The sequence below is a fragment of the Schistocerca gregaria genome, chromosome 2 (assembly GCF_023897955.1).
Source record: "Schistocerca gregaria isolate iqSchGreg1 chromosome 2, iqSchGreg1.2, whole genome shotgun sequence".
NCBI classification, from domain to species: Eukaryota; Metazoa; Arthropoda; class Insecta; order Orthoptera; family Acrididae; genus Schistocerca; species Schistocerca gregaria.
In genome coordinates this window covers 763,378,425-763,399,621 of record NC_064921.1, presented here as the reverse complement: position 1 = coordinate 763,399,621, position 21,197 = coordinate 763,378,425, and the positions used below count along the sequence as shown (strand labels likewise).

Sequence of the window (21,197 nt, the reverse complement as noted above, 5' to 3'; positions counted from 1 at the left end):
ACTAAGTGAAGCTAGCTGTTGGGTAAGCAGATGCTGGAACAATTCGTTGCAAGAGTCTTCAGAAAATGTAATTCACCCACGGAAGGAGGAGTTTACAAAATCCTCGTTCGATCATATCCTGCTCGTCAGTCGAACCCTTACAGGGTCAGTTTGTGAAGATGGGAGACCAAAACAAAAGAGGCTCGTTTCGCAACGGATTTTTTGTAGTGACAGCTTCACTGAAGTTTGCCAAAATCAGTGGTAACTTCCACCAGACAGGCGTCGTGCTAACAACGAGAGATTTACTATTAAAATTGCGAGACCGTACTTTCCGAGAAAATTTAAGAAACATCTTACTCTCTTTACATGTATTTCACGAAATGATCATGAAACATCACAGAAATTAGAGTGCATGCGCCTAACTGGTACTTTTTTCCTTTCCGCGCACCATTCACGAAAGTAGCAAAATGTGCAAGTAATGATAGTTGCTAACGGAAGTACCCAGCGTCACAGCCGTAAGGTAGATAATGGATTATAAATTTACATAACGCATTTGATGCGGATAAATAGGAAATAGTGAGTGTAAACAAAACAGGGTATTCACTAGCAAACACGTGTTCAGCATTTGACGCGTTACGATGATTAAGCATCTAAAGAACAAAGCTCTAATGCAGTAGAAGTATAATATTTAAAAAAAGGTATGAGTTAATGTTTACTTCAGATTTAGGAGACACACATTGCCTGTTTTCAAATTATGACCAAATACTAGGGAGCTTTATCATTAAGTAACGAAGGAATGTTATATCATAAAATTAGTGGCGAACAACAGAGTGGGGATGCCACGCAAATTTCAAGAATTTCTTGAAGAAACCTTAGGTATCAGTCGCGAAATCTCCGACACCATCGAATATTTTATATAACGACGATGTGGGTAGAGGGGGCGTTTCAGAGGTAAGACAAGGCTGCAACCTGTCTCCACTCTTGTTCGTATTATTTATGGATCATATGTTGATAACAATAGACTGGCTGGGTGAGATTAAAATATGTGAACACAAAATAAGCAGTCTCGCATATGCGGATGACTTAGTTGTGATGGCAGATTCGATTGAAAATTTGCAAAGTAATATTTCAGAGCTACATCAGAAATGTAAGGACTATGGTATGAAGATTAGCATCTCCAAAACGAAAGTAATGTCAGTGGAAAAGAAATATAAACGGATTGAGTGCCAAATAGGAGGAACAAAGTTAGAACAGGTGGACGGTTTCAAGTACTTAGGATGCATATTCTCACAGGATGGCAACATAGTGAAAGAACTAGAAGCGATGTGTAGCAAAGCTAATGCAGTCAGCGCCCAGCTACGATCTACTCTGTTCTGCAAGAAGGAAGTCAGTACCAAGAATAAGTTATCTGTGCACCGTTTAATCTTTCGACCAACTTTGTTGTATGGGAGCGAAAGCTGGGTGGATTCAGGTTACCTTATCAACAAGGTTGAGGTTACGGATATGAAAGTAGCTAGGATCATTGCAGGTACTAGCAGATGGGAACAATAGCAGGACGGTGTCCACAATGAGGAAATCAAAGAAAAACTGGGAATGAACTCTATAGATGTAGCAGTCAGGGCGAACAGGCTGACATGTTGGGGTCATGTTACACGCATGGGAGAAGCAAGGTTACCCAAGAGACTCAGAGGTTCAGCAGTAGAGGGTAGGAGGAGTCGGGACAGACCAAGGAGAAGGTACCTGCATTCGGTTAAGAATGATTTTGAAGTAATAGGCTTAACATCAGAAGAGGCACCAATGTTAGCACTGAATAGGGGATCATGGAGCAATTTTATAAGGGGGACTATGCTCCAGACTGAACGCTGAAAGGCAATGACTATGACTATGTGGGCAGCACAAAGGATACACAGAAAATCGCAAAATAAACACGAAAGTGACCAACAGTAGTATTAAATACTATTTCATATGCTTTAGAGTGATTTAGATGTAGCGGTAGGACGATGGATGGCTCTGAACGTGATACGACGTTCAACAATTATTTCAGAAACTTTTTCAGCATAGAGTTTACAGAATTCATCCATGGAGCTATCGAATTCTAGGAAAGACAGTGATCGATTAAAAATTAGACTCCAACGCTAGACATTGTGATAGGCAGTATAATAGACGGTAAGTTGTGAAGTTTGACAGACGATGACGCAACAAAAGCATGCAAACCAAGAGGATTATACTTTAAAACTACTAAGAACGCACTGGAAGCTTCTGTCGAAAGTGTTTATGATTGCTGTTGGAAGATTAATATTTTCTTCTCATTGACTAAAATTGGTGTGGACAGTTAACCTGTGAACAATTTCGTCATTCATGTATGTTGCAACGTGATGTAATTATTTCCAGTGGACATATCTAAACATACTATGAACATTATTTTCAATGCTATCCAGATATGTTTTCAGTTTCATTACTGGAATTTCTAATTTTCGCGGGATATTTATAGACTGCCAATTTATTTTATTGTGAGAGCAAATCAGAAAAACGGGATCTTCTTGCAGCAAATGTCCGTCAAACGGGGTTAGCGTTGAAGCACTGTTGTCCCGAGATTTTTCTCCTGCAGAAAAACTTTTCTCATCTCGACTTTGATCTTTTGAACAACACTTGAGCAAAAGTCTTCTAACAATGAGAGTGAGGTAGTGCACAGTTTTCTTTTGCATGGGCAGACCAGTCTCTTCTGCTGCGATGTAACTTCACTAAATGCGTTGTACAAGGTGAAGGCCAGTAGTACTATTAATTGTGATAAACGCATGGCAGGAAAGTAGTAACATTACCACATGCTCAAATCCGATTCTTACTCTGAACATAATTTTGACAGGTCCGTATCGTTAGAACATTTACCTTTCATGGACGACATGTACATCAGCACACAACAAGCCATCCGAAGGCGTGTATCAGAGGGTACTTCTGATACCAGGAACTTATTCCCCTCCTCCTCCCCCCCCCCTTCCTCTTCCACGCTCTAATAGCCCTGGGGAAGAATGAGTATCGGTAAGCTTCTGTATCAGCTCTAATTTCACCAATTTTCTCATCGCCGTTATTTCGCGAGGTGTATGTGAGATGTAGTAATCTGTTGTTCGATTTTCTTGGAATCCACTCTCTCGAAATTTCAATAGTAACCTCTCCCTGATGCACCCAGCCTCATGTAGCGTCTTCCAAAGGGGGTTTTCGTTGAAAATCTCTAACGCTATCGAGCAGACTAAACGATACCGTGACGAAATGCGCCGCCATCCATTAGATTTTATGTACCATCCCATGGTAAGGATCCCACAGTGATGAACAGTGGTCAAGACAGCGCCTTAGCCGCTTCTTTCGTGGATGTGTTACATTTCCTTAAGATGCTTCCTATGAATCTCAGCTCAGTCTGGGATCTGCTTTCCATACCATTTTTATACGATCTTTCTACTTTAAGCTGCACTGGATGGTTACTCGTAGATATTTTGCGGTACACACTGTTTTCAGCAATTTTCATCAATAGTGTAGTTGTACAGTAGTGGATTTCTTTTCCTATGTCTACTCAGTATGTCAGTTTTCTATATGTCAGCTGCCAGAGCTTACACCATTCATCAATCCTCTACAGGTTATTCTGAAAATCGATACGGTCTTCTGGCGTTGCTACTTCCCTGCGGACAACCGCATCGTCTTCGAACAGTCAAAGAGTTTCCGATGCTTTCTAATACATCATTTAGATACTCATGTGTCTCACTCAGGAATTGTAAACAAAGAAACGGAAGGCGTATCAGTTCTGTGAATGAATTATTTATGTGGACATCCCATCCGTTAAAATCTGGAATCTATTATTCAATTTAGTCGTTTACTTCAGTTCCAAGGAAATTAGGGCGCTTTTACTGTGCTGTCTGACGAAATTTAAGAACTTTCATTTCCGCTGAACACAAGGTAAGAGCTGAAGCTAATCTCTAGCCTCACACAGCACGTGATTTCTACAGGACGTTCTGATGGGCAAATGCGGTTTTTTGTGAGAATTTTAGCATTGCAGAGATGTCATACGTAGCTTCATGCAGGAAACTTCCATTGCTGTAAGGTGAGATTTTTTAATGAATAAAGTCTCGTTCTCTTTGGCAAACGAAACTATTGTTCATTTCTTCGAAACACATCATGAATATACGAGCGTATGCAATATTCGCTTTTTCTGCTGATATTGTCTGTATACCCGTGGATTTTGTGATGTTGCAGCAGAGAAATCTTTACACTTCATTAGTGTTGCATTACAATAACCTTATAAAGTTTCCAGACACCTCGCAAAATATTTACGTTCAAGAATTATAGGAACTGGCATGTACATTTTGGCGTTTTATATTAACAAATTTCAAGTATCAACGCTTTGTGTTTCACACAGTAAAAAATAGTTCTTAATTCAAATATTGGATGCATTTCACACCTGAAGATCAGACAGTACGCCGTCAAACATCTCAACACAGAAGCGGTCTCGTCAGAAATGGAAACGCAAAGCATCGTTCGATACAAGGTCTCAAGCACGGATCGATAGAGGAATCCCCACAGCCATTCTGGAGCAAGGTCGCAGGGAAGGTGGTTCGCGTCTGTCTTCCGGTTACCTCGCGTGCTTTATCAAGACGAAATCTGCAGCAACGGTGATTGTGATGTGTAAAGGACAGCGAAATGTATCGCGACAAGTAATTCTTTCAGATCTGTTTTTTTTCCCTGGGGGAAGGAAGGTTTTGTTGGTGTGGTAATGCTCTTAGATGATCTTTCATGATTTTAGAAGCAAGATTTATATAAAATATGTATGTTTTCAAAACTACTTTGAACATTTTGCTTCGTTTTATGAACTAAATTAACTAATTACAAAATATTCTCTAGTGTAATAAATAGTAAAATGAGCAATAATTACCATGCAAAATAACAACAACAATATTCAATTATACAATGGAACATAGCGAACAAACCACATCCGTGTATTCTGATGGTCACGAGCTGCTGCATGGACTTGCTGACTTTTTCATAGTAATGCCTAACAGGTGGCAGCACTTGCGCATGATGAAAAAATTTAACATTCGCAAATGTATACCTCAGGTTGCCGTCGGAAAAAACTTCTGTTGCAACTAAGACACAGTAAAAGTTAATGGACACAACTGTGTCCAGAGAGCCGGAAAGAGTTAAGCTGGCACACTTTTTGACCAAAAACATGCAAAGGCCTACCTAACCCTCAGCCAGATTTAGGACGCTACGAAATGAGTTACAGCCTTAAAGCTGGCAAATGTCTGGTGATTTATCGTTCTAAAATACCAATGATATGCTACACACCACCAACAGATTTAATTATGCACCAAGTGACGCTTACTTGCTCTGACATAAAGAATGAAAAGACGATTTAACCTTAACGTCTCGTGGTGATAACAGATGGGACACAAGCTCGAATTGGGCAATGATGGGGAAGGAAATTGGACGTGCCTTTTCAAAGGAACCACTCCGTAATTTACCTTAAGCGAAATGGGGAAATCGCAGATGACCTTGCATCTGGATGGTGGGGCTGGGATTTTGACCGGTCTCGCCATGCATAGGAGTCTAGTGTCTCGTCTTGATTTAAAGGACAGGAACTGAGATTGGCGTTAAGAGAATTTGCACATTGTCAACCACAGAGAATCTTTTGTCGGATGTAATTAACAGTAAATTTTCCCAAAACTTCTTAAGTGGCATTCACCTGCGCACTTTGGAAGATCCGACTTATAATCTACACTCCTGGAAATTGAAATAAGAACACCGTGAATTCATTGTCCCAGGAAGGGGAAACTTTATTGACACATTCCTGGGGTCAGATACATCACATGATCACACTGACAGAACCACAGGCAACAGAGCATGCACAATGTCGGCACTAGTACAGTGAATGTCCACCTTTCGCAACAATGCAGGCTGCTATTCTCCCATGGAGACGATCTTAGAGATGCTGGATGTAGTCCTGTGGAACGGCTTGCCATGCCATTTCCACCTGGCGCCCCAGTTGGAACGGCGTTCGTGCAGGACGTGCAGACCGCGTGAGACGACGCTTCATCCAGTCCCAAACATGCTCAATGGGGGACAGATCCGGAGATCTTGCTGGCCAGGGTAGTTGACTTACACCTTCTAGAGCACGTTGGATGGCACGGGATACATGCGGACGTGCGTTGTCCTGTTGGAACAGCAAGTTCCCTTGCCGGTCTAGGAATGGTAGAACGATGGGTTCGATGACGGTTTGGATGTACCGTGCACTATGCAGTGACCCCTCGACGATCACCAGAGGTGTACGGCCAGTGTAGGAGATCGCTCCCCACACCATGATGTCGGGTGTTGGCCCTGTGTGCCTCGGTCGTATGCAGTCCTGATTGTGGCGCTCACCTGCACGGCGCCAAACACGCATACGACCATCATTGGCACCAAGGCAGAAGCGACTCTCATCGCTGAAGACGACACGTCTCCATTCGTCCCTCCATTCACGCCTGTCGTGACACCACGGGCTGCACGATGTTGGGGCGTGAGCGGAAGACGGCCTAACGGTGTGCGGGACCGTAGCCCAGCTTCATGGAGAGGGTTGCGAATGGTCCTCGCCGATACCCCAGGAGTAACAGTGTCCCTAATTTGCTGGGAAGTGGCGGTGCGGTCCCCTACAGCACTGCGTAGGATCCTACGGTCTTGGCGTGCATCCGTGCGTCGCTGCGGTCCGGTCCCAGGTCGACGGGCACGTGCACCTTCCGCCGACCACTGGCGACAACATCGATGTACTGTGGAGACCTCACGCCCCACGTGTTGAGCAATTTGCGGTACGTCCACCCGGCCTCCAGCATGCCCACTATATCCTCGCTCAAAGTTCGTCAACTGCACATACGGTTCATGTCCACGCTGTCGCGGCATGCTACCAGTGCGATGGAGCTCCGCATGCCACGGCAAACTAGCTGACACTGACGGCGGCGGTGCACAAATGCTGCGCAGCTAGCGCCATTCGACGGCCAACACCGCGGTTCCTGGTGTGTCCGCTGTGCCGTGCGTGTGATCATTGCTTGTACAGCCCTCTCGCAGTATCCGGAGCAAGTATGGTGGGTCTGACACACCGGTGTCAATGTGTTCTTTTTTCCATTTCCAGGAGTGTATATTGACACTCCGGAAACCATCGAGAAATGCATGGCACAGAATAGGTGCCATTGTACCAGTTATTAGGGTTTCTTCCCGTTCCATTCACGTATAGAGCGAGGGAATAATGACTTAATGCCTTGTGCGTGTTGCAATTATTATCTTGTCTTCAGGATCTCTAAGTGAGCGATATATAGAGGGTGGTAGCATATTTATACGGCCATTTAAAGCCGAGTTTTGGAAATTTGTTAGTAAGCTTCCTCGGAATAGTTCAGGTAACTCTTCATGGGGCTGCCAGCTCAGTTTCTTGCGTATCTGTTGAACTCCCCAAGGATGAAACAAACCTTTGACCAGTCGTGCTGGCATTCTCTCTGTACGTCCAGTATCCTCTGTTTCTCCTATCTGGTGCTGGTCCCGTACACTTGAGCAACATTCTGGAGTGGGTTACACGAGTGATATGTAAACAATCTCTAATGGCACTTCCCCTCTAGTCGACCAAGAAACCTGTTTTACACGAATGAGCCTATGCGATCTTGCCAGCCAAAAAAATTATCCCTACAAAGTATTACACCCAGGTATTTGTATATGTTGGTAGATTCCAATAATGACTCATTGATTTGGTAACAGGATACTACGTTTTTTTGTTTTTGAGGGACACAATTATATATTTTTGAACATTTAAAGCAAGTAGCCAACCTACGCACCACTTTGAAATGTGACAATATTTATGCAACTTTTCAGACAGCACTTCATTACAGATAACTGCGTCATCTGCAAAGAGTCTGAGGTGGTTGTTAATAATGTCACTGAGATCATTAATATCCGACGTGAACAGGAAGGGACCCAACACTTTCTGGGGCACACCCAAAGTTACTTCCACATCTGACGATGACTCTCCATCCAAGGTAATATGCTGCATCCTCGTTGACAATAATTCCTCCATCCAGTCACAAATTTCAGTCGATATCGCTTATGATGGTACTTTTCACAATAAGAATAGGTGTGGTATTAAGTCGAATGCTTTTCAGAAATCAGATACTGCGTCTTCCTGACTTCCTTGATCCAATACTTTCAGTACGTCGGGTAAGGAATGTGCGAGTTGGGTTTCATATAATAGATGTTTTCTGAATCCATACTGGTTGGCGTGGAGGTCATTTTATTCGAGATACATAAATATGTTCTGAATATGATCTAGGGTCTACAACAAATTGATATTAGACGGCAATTTTGTGAATGGGTGTGATCTGCTCTTTTTCCTAGAACTGGGCAATTTTTTTTGTTCGAGGCATCTACGATACATTATAGTTAGAAAAGGGACTAAATCAGCCGCAGGTTCACTACAGAATCTGAGAGGGATTCATCAGACCCTGGAACTTTGTTCAATTTTAACTATTTCAGCTGTTTCGCAACACCACTGATACTAAAGCTTACTTCACTCATTTTTTAGCAGTAATGGGATTAAATTGGGGTAGATTTCATAGATTTTCCGTTGTAAAGGTACGTTTGAAAACGTAGTTGAGCATTTCAAGTTTTGCTTCATTATCCTCAATTTCAGTTCCTGTCTCATTTGCTAGGGACTGGGCACTAGCTCTGGGTTTTGTGGAAGATCATTTGAATATTCTGCTACGGTAACCACTAAAGGCTTCACGCATTGCTATCTTGACAGCCAAATATTTCATTCAACATGTAGCTCTAAACCTTGTTTTATACCTATTATGCAGTAGTCCCCGATATTGCAACATCAACAAATATTGAAATGTATTGACAATCGGTACATACTTGCTATGAAACATCTTCCGATACCGTAAGAGGTTTAAAATTAGTAAACACGTTATTCCTGAATAAATCTGAAATCACGTGGGTTGAAAAAGGGGAACTGAAAATGTTTTCAGTAGCCTAAAAAGTAACATTTTTTATCAGATCAACTTAAGGAGCCTGATCGTTTGGTTTGCCCTTTCACCAGAACCTGTCTCAAGAATTCTCTGCCGATTGTGCTGGTCACGCACAGATCGCAGTTCAGCTAAAGGCTTTAGTTCGCCATTATAGCCGTTCTCAGTTTCCCATTCCGGCGCACACTTCAGATGAATATACATCTGTGGAAATCTCTAAAATTTACTATCTAGGACCAGAGAAAAGATTCATTGTGTCGCCAACTGTTCAAAGGAAAAAATTGTACAATAAGTAACAAATTGCATTAGTCTCAAAGAGCGAGGGGAACTATTTGAAACAAGGCTAAGATTATGACGGGGAAGTTCATTGAACCTTCTTAGCCTTATGACTAACGTAACTCTGCCACTCCTTATGAGAGGCATGCTTAAATAACTGTTGCGCTTGCTCCAGAGGTTTAGTAGGTGCTAATGTATGCCGAAGTAACACGACCGATCTCTGCAGAGGATGAGTGCGTTAATTTCTAGGTAGAGAGCTTTTCGACCTGCTTAATGTGACCATTAACAGACCTTTGAGTGACGATGTGTGTGACAAAAGAACACGGGCGGCCGTCAGAGATAAATATAGGTTCACCTGTCTTTCGCAACAAGTCCTATTTTGGACGTCGAGTGCTTGAATCATTGTTCCGAAGCTCACTAGACTCGTATATGTTGGATAGCGTGTGTCAACGACTTCCTTAGCAGTTCCTTGGAACAAGGTACTCAATAGCACATATGGAAACTCGTGTTTATGATCTTAGTATTATAATTACCAGTCTCAGGACTGAAGACCGCAACAACAACAACATACTTGCACTTAACTCTGGAAGGTGGGCAGTCCATAAGCAAAATACACACACACACACACACACACACACACACACACACAACCTGAAACCTCTAACAGATCACGAAAGAACCATCTTCAAGCGAAGTATTGAGTCCACAAAGTGTATGTAGAACAAATCGAAAGTTTCCAAATGAGCTAGAGAAATGATCACGCATCTATCATATTTCTCAAGTCAATATCCCATTTCTCGACTCACTAATCGTATGGGGATGAATGACAGCATACTGACTGTGCGCTAAAACTTATTTGAGGAAAATTTTAACATAAATGAGATACTTAACTACCAATAGACAGAACGTTATGGATGCCCAGCTTCATACCTATAATTTACGAAGTTAACTTTTGAAGCAAGAGTAAGGGACTCATCTTATTACAAATACCATTTTATTTGTGTCTACGTATTTATTAACCGGACAATTTTTATACAGCATCATAGATAACGGTGGCCACTGCCGTAATCAATTATCTATGCCCCTATCTCTTAAAGAATAGTATAAACAAAAATGTGGAGATTACATTTTTTCGTCAAATATTGTTCACACCGAGGTTTTATTATGCTCTGTATAGAATCTTATTCGTAATTATATGTATGGAAATGTATATATTATTCGACAACAACGTCATTGCACCTGCGAGTGAGGTCGCTACGATCGGCTTGTGAGTTAGCGCGTTATCGGTGTTTATAGTATACACACAACTGACCTGAAAGTATTGGTTTTTCCCTGGTCGCCTCTGTACTCGTTTAATGTAACGTCACAGCTTGTTGCGAGAACGGCCAAATGCCATTAAATCGTGACTGATCAGTACAAGGATGTATAAAATTCACTATTATTTCGCGTAGTTCGGTTCATTTTTAATGTTATGTCTTCACACAACTAAAGCTATCCCAACCACTACACTTATTCCAAACGTTGCAGTTTTAAATCTATAAAAGTACGTAAGTTTCGCAAAGGTCTTCTGATGCCCTGAAAAATTCGAGAATCTTAACAAAAGATTTCAAATAATATTGTTATACTAACGCCCGCTTTACACAGCCTAAGAGATTTCACCAATGTTACAAATCCAAGATTAAGCTCCAACTTTCATAAAGGATGTTTGAGAGTTATTTTAGAGTGTAACACGGGCCTAACGCACAATGCTATGCCGTTCCACTACTGTTTATTGCTTCCACAGCCCGAAGATTTTTGATGCGACTCTCCACTCTGATCTATCCTGTGCTCGCTTTTCACCTCCGAGCAGCTACTGCAATCTTCATCAGTTTGAACATGCTTAGCGTATTCATATTTAGTTCTACAATTTTACCCCTCACGCTTCCCTCCAGTACCAAACCGACAATTACTTGACGCCTCGGATTGTGTCCTATCAACCAAGTTGTGCCATAGCCTTTGCTCCCCAGTTGGATTGGACACCTCAGTTATACGATCTGTCAATCTGATCTTTAGCATTCTTCCAAAGTACCAAATTTTCTGTTCTCACCTTATCTGAACTATTCATCGTCCACGTTTCACTTCCGTACACAGCCACACTCCAAACAAATACCTTCAGGAATGACTTCCCAATACTTCAATTTATATTCGTTTCTAACAAATTCCTTTTTCAGAAATGCTTTCACTGCTCTAAGTGGTGACTTCTTCGGCCATCAGTTTATTGCCACTCGCATAAATCTACATCTAGTGTCATTTCCTTACCCAAATCCCTCAGCAGTTTCGCTCTATAAAATACAAACGCCTCTAATACAATTAATGGTTACAATAAAATAAAAAGTCTAGTGAGAGATCTTATTCACAGTATCAACAATGTTTAATGTTTGTCCTACTGCTTTACCACTAATTACTTTCTGCGTATGATGTACCTTCAATATTTTTCCAGCACTCTGAAATCTACTTTCACATTTGCCTAATTTATTCTTCAGTGTATTTTTGTTCTGTCGTTGCAACTACCAAATTCTTGATTTTTTTTTTTTTTCGCCAGACGAGTTTCGCTTTTCGCTCGATTTATTGCTTACATCGGAAAATGCCGTTTGCTAGCACTTTGTTTTTCTGCGTTAGTGATAATTTTGGTCTCATTTTTAGTTTTTCTGCAGTACCATACACTGCTTATGGTTTTCACAACACACTTTCATGCACACCACTGTACTCTGTTTTTGTACGTATGTATTGTTGAAGCACAAAAACAAACAGAACACATTGGTGTACATAAGTGTTTTGTGAAAAACGAAAGTGCATAGTGCTGCACAACTAAAAAGTTGACCAAAATTATTAGTATCTAACGCAGAAAAACAACGAAGTGCTAGCAGACGGCATTTCCCGATCTGAGTGAGAAAAAGCGAAAATCATCAATGCTTTACCTAATAAGGCGAAACGCATCTGGTGAAAAAAATCACGCATTTTGTAGTTGCAACAACAGAACAAAAATACCGTCAGGAATTGTAAAGCAACTACAGACACTGTGGCCGCACAAATAAAGCATTTAACTGCCTAACTTAATTCTGTACACGCCGTTTCATACAAATTACAACAAACGTACTGCTAGGCCGTGAAATGCACTTTCACGAAAGACGCAGGTGTCGTTAACAGAATAAGGTGTACTTACCAGAGAACGGCCCTGGAGAAGGGATTGGCGCCCTTCTTGGGGTTGGGCTTGCTCTTGTAGGTCTTGGCGTCCATGTCTGGCGGCTGGTGTGCACCGGCTACGCCACCGGCATCACGCGTGAGGCAGTCCCGTCCTTATCTCCGCTGAGCTGCGCTGCGGCCCACGATCTGGCGCCGCCGGCTGCGCCCGCCTGCTTTATTTATACGCGGCTGCGAGGTTTTACCGTCCCCTAGAAAAGAAGCAAGAGCGTAACTGCGCGCGCGCGCCACTCGGTTGGACTTCGCACGCGACACGGCAGCGCACCGGACTGAGCAGAGCGCAGCGTGGCGACGCTGCTCGCTTACCGACCAATGACGCGCCGCTCTCGCTGCGAGCGCGCCGACCGCTGCGCCCCCTGCCGCCGCAACCGGAAACCACCCCCTACCGTTCCCCACGTGTGCTGCTGTGAGCCGTCACTGCTCTGGCGCTGCGGGAATGTTTCGGGGTCCGCGTCACTGACTACACATCGTTTAAGACCTCAACACATTCACCAATTTATCGGCCGACTGATCGACCGAACAATTTCTTGACAGACAGCCTACAAACGTCGCGACTGACCGCGCTCAGCGATTACAGCGCCGCCCTGTTGTAGTAATTTGCTTATAAGATTCTGAACGTGGCTGCGCTTCAGCAACTGTACATGCAACAACTTCATAGATTGGTAATAACAGCCAACCAGCTCCTAAATACAGATTTAGTAACCCTTGACCATGGTTTCTTCTTCAGAAAGTTATGACCTATTGACAGAGATTACAACATTGTGTACAGAACACTTTTGGTCTCGTTAAAATTTTGTTAATTACAGGAAATATTTACAAATAATTGTATTTCTTCATATGACAAGCTTTCTCAGTACGACCACTTCCATTGGCATGATGCTTCACAAATTATGATGCACTACAAATGTTGCTGGGTTTGAAGGGAGATCAGTCACCACACGTGGTGACCATAGAGTAAATATCTCTGGAGTGAGCTTTCACATGCGCAGCACAGATTTTGTGTTGTTGTCAACTTACTTTGCTTGGACATCGTGTGTCCGTATAGCGCCCTGTATATTTCGAATGTCACTACAACCCTAGCACAGACGGATTCTTTTCGCACGTGTCATGGATTATTTATATATGTTGCGCAGACATTTTAACAGTATTCATTTGATACTGGGAATAAAGCAGCTATGTAATTTTTAACGGCAAGTGTTATTACGTTCTGCTTCTTTGCGATAGGTGTCACAGGTCAGATGGACTCGATTTTTGGTAGTTATCGGTATGATACGGCACTTTATAGTATCACAGAGCCTGACGTACATTTTTGCAGTGATAGTCTTGCAAAACGACTTGAAAGTACACTAGTACTTTTGCAAGTGTTCGAAAAGCACCGAATTTGCCACACATTAGCGATTACATCCCTGCTAATTCGTCCTTTTTGCTGCTATTTCTGGGTATTTATTTTCTCGTTTTTGCGACGTACAGCACTTTTTTTTTTTTTTTACTGGTGACACTTTGAAGTACTTATTTAACGCATTTTACGTACTTGTTCTCAGTTTATTAAATAAATAGTAGACTGAGTAATCTATATACATAATCGACAAGTCACTGATAAATGCATGGAGGATAGTATTTGCTGAAATAACTAACCATTCGCTTTCCTGTTTCACTAGTAAATTTACAAGAGGAAGCGATTGTTTGTAAGCTTTTGTACGAGCCGTAATATCTGTTACATAGTCATAAAATCGTAGAACAATAGGTCTACAAAATCAAGCCTAAATTATAATGCGTCTCGAAATTTTTAACATATATAATGTCTCTTACTAATATGATAACTATAATCAGAATTTCTAAAATCATTAGGGGAAGTAGCAACAAAACGACTATTCACGTTGGTGTGTAGAATATATGACTTTCAGAAAAGCATCATCCACACAATTCCGATGACGGCAAGAGCTGACAAGTGCGAGATTTATCGCACAATCAGCATAACAGCTCATGCATCGAACCTGCTTACAAAAATAATATACAGAAGAATGGAAAAGAAAATTGAGAATGTGCTAGGTGACGATCAGTTTGGCTTTAGGAAAAGTAAAGGCACGAGAGAGGCAATTCTGACGTTACGGCTAATAATGGAAGCAAGGCTAAAGAAAAATCAAGACACGTTCATAGGATCTGTCGACCTGGAAAAAGCGTTCGACAATATAAAATGATGCAAGCTGTTCGAGATTCTGAAAAAAGTAGGGGTAAGCTATAGGGAGAGACGGGTCATATACATTATGTACAACAACCAAAAGGGAATAATAAGAGTGGACGATCAGGAACGAAGTGCTCGTATTAAAAAGGGTGTAAGACAAGGCTGTAGGCTTTCGCCCCTACTCTTCAATCTATACATCGAGGAAGCAATGTTGGAAATAAAAGAAAGCTTCAGGAGTGGAATTAAAATTCAACGTGAAAGGATATCAATGATAAGATTCGCTGATGACATTGCTATCCTGAGTGAAAGTGAAGAAGAATTAAATGATTTGCTGAACGGAATGAACAGTCTAATGAGTACACAGTATGGTTTGAGAGTAAATCGGAGAAGGACGAAGGTAATGAGAAGTAGTAGAAATGAGAACAGCGAGAAACTTAACATCAGGATTGATGGTCACGAAGTCAATGAAGTTAAGGGATTCTGCTACCTAGGCAGTAAAATAACCAATGACGGACGGAGCAAGGAGGACATCAAAAGCAGACTCGCTATGGCAAAAAAGGCATTTCTGGCCAAGAGAAGTCTACTAATATCAAATACCGGCCTTAATTTAAGGAAGAAATTTTTGAGGATGTACGTCTGGAGTACAGCATTGTATGGTAGTGAAACATGGACTGTGGGACAACCGGAACAGAAGAGAATCGAAGCATTTGAGATGTGGTGCTATAGACGAATGTTGAAAATTAGGTGACTGATAAGGTAAGGAATGAGCAGGTTCTACGCAGAATCGGAGGGGAAAGGAATATGTGGAAATCACTGATAAGGAGAAGGGACAGGATGATAGGACATCTGCTAAGATATGACGGATTGACTTCCATGGTACTAGAGGGAGCTGTAGAGGGCAAAAACTGTAGAGGAAGACAAAGATTGGAATACGTCAAGCAAATAATTGAGGACGTAGGTTGCAAGTGCTACTCTGAGATGAAGAGGTTGGCACAGGAAAGGAATTCGTGGCAAGCCGCATCAAACCAGTAAGTAGACTGATGACAAAAAAAAAAATAAAATAAAATTCGAGCTACATGGTATGTACCCATGAAAAGTTGCTATCTCTCCTTTCACATTTTTTTTCTTTGCATCCGTAGTAACAACAGTAATTCACCATCGCTATTACATTATCAACAAACGGTGAAACACAACAAAAACTCTTGATATTATAAACTTCAAACGCTGCGGAAAGCACACATGCACAGCGAAGTCCCGAAATCACGTGACAATCCTGGTTTAATGTTGACAACATGCGCAGAACGCAGTGCTCACTCCAGAGATATTTACTCTATGGTAGTCACCGAGCGAGGTGGCCCAGTGGCTAGCACACTGGACTCGCATTCGGGAGGATGACGGTTCAATACCGCGTCCGGCCATCCTGATTTAGGTTTTCCGTGATTTCCCTAAATCGCTCCAGACAAATGCCGGAATGGTTCCTTTGAAAGGTTACGGCCGACTTCCTTCTCCGTCCTTCCCTAATCCGGTGAGACTGATGACCTCGCTGTCTGGTCTCCTTCCCCAAACAACCCAACCCAATCACACGTGGTGTACCAGTGGGTGGTGAACTCTGCCTAAGGGTAGACGACGTGTTTGAAGAAATGGAAGAAGCCCGTGAAGATAAGGAAATCCCGACGTGTCCTAATTAGCTTCGAACAGCTTATCATTCAAAAGTAACAGCAATTTTACTTTCAGATCTGTTTTATGCCTGGCACAAAGTTTCCTGAAATCACAAAGCATAGGCTGAAAAACATTCAGTCAGTATGGCCAGCCGGTGACTCTCAGTGTCTTTTCATTTCAGTAAGTTTTTTTTTTTTTCATTTCTGGCTTCAAAGTGTATCTGCATCACACGGAAAAGAGAAACGTGAGGCAGGTCCTCTCTCCGCATAGCAAACTATAGCAGACGGGAATAACGTCGCGTGTGGCTTATAGCTGCCAAGCTTGTCGCGGACAGCCTCCAATATATCTCTCTTATTTTCCCGAGAATGGAGAGACATGTCGCCGTCCTTCGACAGTTAAAAAAATATTCGATAAGTTAGTTAAATTTCGAACGCAGCAATCTGTGACCCAAAACCCACCAAATGTCAACTCGCCAGCGACTACATCCTTCAGTGCTAACTTTTCAAAATACAGGTATGACAGGTATTTTACTTATTTAGGAAGTATCACATTAACTGTGAGAAATAATGTAATGAGAAGAAGTTCATTATCAAGCGATGAGCATAAGATGCCGAAAAATATTACTTTTAACAAATAGGTTTCTCAAAATCGAATGAGAAAGACGGCATGTTGGAGAACACGCGCGAATGCCAAAACAGTGGTTTTTCATTTTTACGAGATAAGTTTGACGGAAAAACTAACTGCAGAGACGCATGTAGCTCTGCTTTATCTACATAAAACAATTTTTGTATATGCATCGGATTACTCGAAATTTCCCTTATTGTGTATTGTGCCACACAATTGCGTTGAGCAACCAGCACTCAAGTGACGATGCGACAGGGATGTGTGTCAGTGTAGTATCGCTGTCATCCCAGTGTGAACCACATAAGTCGCTTCAACTATGTTTCTGTGCGCTCCGTCGATGCGAGTTGTTTTTGTGTTGTATCGCGGGTCGCATCTTGTATCTTATAGGATATCGTGTATGAAACGCAGGGAAAACATTACTGAAATGTCTCTATACGTGCTGTGATCAGTCTGCCGTTGTCTCCGTGGTCCCTTTGTGAGGCACACGTGGTGGGCCGAGGAATGGCTCTAGCTTCCTTGCTAGTTTGCCTTCGTTCAATATCCCCTGACAGCCATATCTGGTACGGCTCCCACACACTTGAGCAATATTCAGGGATGGGTGGCAAGAGTGTTTTGTAAGCAATTTTCTTCGTAGTCTGCATTTTCCCAGAATCCTACGAGGCGTCGAAGTCTGCCGCCGCTTTACCTATTGCTAATCCAGTGTGATCATTCTTCCATTTCATATACCTACAGTTTTTTACGTCCAGGTATTTGTATGGGTTGACCGATTCTAGTTGTGCCTCACTGGTGTTGTCGTCGTAGGATGCAAACTTTTTTTCTTTTTGAGTAGCGCACAATATTAGATTCATGAACATTTTCCAATCTTTGCACCACCTTGAAATCTTGCCAAGATCTGACCGAGTATTTGTGTTGATTTTTTTTTTTTTTCAAACAGTACTTCGTTACAGATAAATGCATCGCCTGCAAACAGACTGCCGTTACCATTAAGATTGTCTAAAGCAGTTAATATACACCATGAACAGCAAGAAGGGGACAAACACACTTTCCTGGGGCACGCCTGAAGTTACTTCACAATTTGTTTTTGATTCATGGCGATTTTGAAAATTTGCTATCTTTGACGTCTCTGAAGGGTGAGGGGGCGGTGGGGCGGCGATGGAAGAGGTTCTTGCTGCTCCTGTATGTAGCATACGAGTATAAATAGCCAACGCCCCAAGTTCTAACACACCACAAATGCCTAGGATTTTAATTGTAATAACCATAACCATAAAGCATATATAATGTTTCAATATTAAAATTTACTTACGTCAGCGATTAAGACATAGTTACTGCATAACCTCAAAGAAATTAAAAATCGGAAAAAATACATCATTTGAAAAGCGCTCGCCACTCAATTTGATAACATGCAAGTTTCAAGCAATTGACTGAAGAGCTATTGAAATAATAGCAACAATTTGCACGATATGAAATCGAAATGTGCACTTACCACTATCAGTATTTCATTAGCGCTGTCTTTTGAATGCAGGACCGCAGACTATGGACATGCAAGCTTAATATGGGGAGAATGATGCATGTTTCTGTCTATTTTTCAGATCCTTCAATAAACTTTTCATGGTAATGACTGGAAGTAGGGAGCAGTGGAAGAACGAACCTCGATAACGCTCAGCAGACATAGTCTGGTATACCGACGGACTGAAAACAGAGAGAGTAATTTCTCTAGGGTAGCTGGCCACGGTGTTCCAGGCCGAAATATCTGCTATCGGCGTAGGTGGCACAAGAATCGTGGCATCTACGTTCATTTAGAAAGCCAACTACTGACGCAGTTCTTGTTTGTGGGTCTATGGTATATTACAACTAATGGAGGGTCTAACTCAGCCAAAAATTGTGTTTAGTATCTTATACAGATAACATCAGACCATGGGGTTTTGTTCAATTTTACCGATTTCAGCTTTTTCTTAATTCTGCTGACACTAGTGTCACTCATCTTTGCAGCGGAGCAAGTACTGAACTGGGGCAATACTCCTGGATTTTCCTTTGTAAAGGAACATTTGAAAACAGAATTCAACATTCGTGCTTTTGCTTTGCTGCCCTCAATTTCAGTTCCTGTGTCGACAATGAGTGTCTGGGTAGTAACCTGTGTCTGTGACAACATTCACATACGACTACAATTTGCTTGGGTTTCGTGAGGACTCTTTCGGTAAAAGTATTCTAGGGTAGTCACTGAAGGCTTCACGTCTATTAGTGTCCACAGCCCTATGCTCTGTTTTACATAAGTTATGTAGCAGCTGTTATTCCTTTAGAAGTTTCTTTACGCACCTTGTACGTTGTGGGGGCCCCACACGTCATAAAGAGTTGTACTAAGTACACATACATTAACCCATTAACGAGATGCAGAAATTTGGTTTAGGCGCTGAACTGTGCGATAAGGACGTTTTAACGAGATATTCAGACCACCGTAGGCGGGACGTCTTGGTTTGTGCCGTGTTCCTTGATTTCCGGGAGGCATTCGATACAGTTCCGCACAGTCGTTTAGTGAGAAAAATACGTCTTAATGAATTCAGAACTTCTTAGAAGATGAAAGTCAACATGTCGTTCTCAATGGGACGGAAGAGAGAGGTGTAGGGAATACCCCAAAGGGCCGCTGTAAGAACGTTACTGTTAACAATGCACAATAGAAATCATTTCTGTTTAACATGCTCTATAGAAATCATTTAGTTGTAATGTAACTGGTTAGTCACATGTTGCTGAGGGACCATAAATATAGTTATTGCTGTTGTATTATCCGAAATTTTTTGCAAGGAGGAACAGGGCTCATGAAGCCTGGAGTACTGAGTCTTTAAACACCCCATTGCTGGAACATGGTGAGAAAGGCCAACTGCAAGCTTAGGACGTTGGCCAGCCGAGGAGCAGATTTTCGGGAAGTTTCCCACTAAAGCCGTGTGAGAATGCTGGCGAAAGACGCACAGAACCACAGGCCTGTACCTCTGACGTCAAGCCAGTTGCAGAATTGTGGAACATGTTTTAAGCTCGCATATTGTGACATTTGTGAAGACCGAAAACGTCATCTCGAGGAATCAACATGGGTTAAAAAGAAAAAGATCGTATGAAACCCAGCTAGCTCTGACCGTCTACGTGACCCACAAGAATGTGGACACTGCCGCACAGGTGGATGCCGTGTTCCTTGACTTCCGAAAGGAGTTCTATACTGTTCCACACTGCCGTCTAACGAAGAAGATACGAGCGTACGGAATATCAGACCAATTGTGTGAGTGGACTGAAGAGATTCTATAAAACAGAACACAGCACGTCACTCTCGATGGAAAGAAGTCTTCAGACGTAAAAGTAACTTCTGGCGCGCCGCAAGGTGTGTCTTAGGACCATTTCTTTTCATAATATCAATGAATCACGTAGCAGGTCACGTCGGAAGTTTCAGGAGGCTTTTGGATAATGATGCTATTGCATACAGAGAAGTCGCAACGCTAGAAAACTATAGTGGCATGTTGGAAGGCCTGCAGAGGATAGATGCTCGATGCAAGGATTAGCAACTGACCATCAACATAAATAAATGTAATGTATTACTAATATGCAGACGGAATGACCCTTTATTGTATGATTGCACGACTGAAGAAGAATAACTGGTCGTAGCTACTTCCATAAAATATCTAGGAGAATGGAGACGGAGCAATTTGAGGGGAACGGCGACATAAAAGTAATCGCTAGTAAGGCAGATGCCAGACTGAGATTCACTGGAAGAATCCTCAGGAAATATAGTCCATCAACAAAGGAAGAACTCGTAGCTTACAAAACTCTCGTTCGACCAGTACTTGAGTGTAGCTCGTCAGTGTGGGATCTATACCAGATGCTAGTGATAGAGGAAACAGAGAAAAACCAAAGAACCAGCAGCTCGTTTCTTTACAGGTTTGTTTAGCAGTAAGCGCGAAAGCGTCACGGAGATGCTCAGCCAACTCCAGTTGTAAGTGGGCCGCTTCTGTGTTGGCAGTGCTGTGTAGCGCTTTGCATTGGATCTCTGACTGCGCTTTCTTTGCAAGAGACTCTGTGGCGGGTTGGACTCGTTGTTGGAAGTTAATCGCCAGTAGTGTTGGGCAGTTAGAAGTTAGTCGTCAGCAGTGATTCAATTACTGTCGGCCAATTGGAGGCGAACAGCCAGCAGTGGTGGATGTAAAATGTGATAAGTTAGCATTGATGGAGGGTAGAGGTCTGAA

At 42.2% G+C, this 21,197-nt stretch overlaps 1 protein-coding gene across 9 annotated transcripts in view; it reads right to left on the bottom strand.

Annotated features, from left to right (window-relative positions):
- The window catches only part of LOC126334984 (ATP-binding cassette sub-family C member 4-like), a 302,418-nt gene that overhangs the window by 207,325 nt on the left and 73,896 nt on the right, over window positions 1–21,197 (bottom strand). For 6 of the 9 annotated variants that reach the window (XM_049997791.1, XM_049997788.1, XM_049997787.1 and 3 more), the window contains one exon: window positions 12,475–12,703. In XM_049997791.1, coding sequence (XP_049853748.1) covers window positions 12,475–12,548 — 74 coding nt within the window. In that variant the 5' untranslated portion in view covers window positions 12,549–12,703. Of the gene's footprint in view, window positions 1–12,474; window positions 13,414–21,197 lie in introns of those variants that run through there. The other 3 variants (XM_049997786.1, XM_049997792.1, XM_049997784.1) reach the window with 3 other exon arrangements.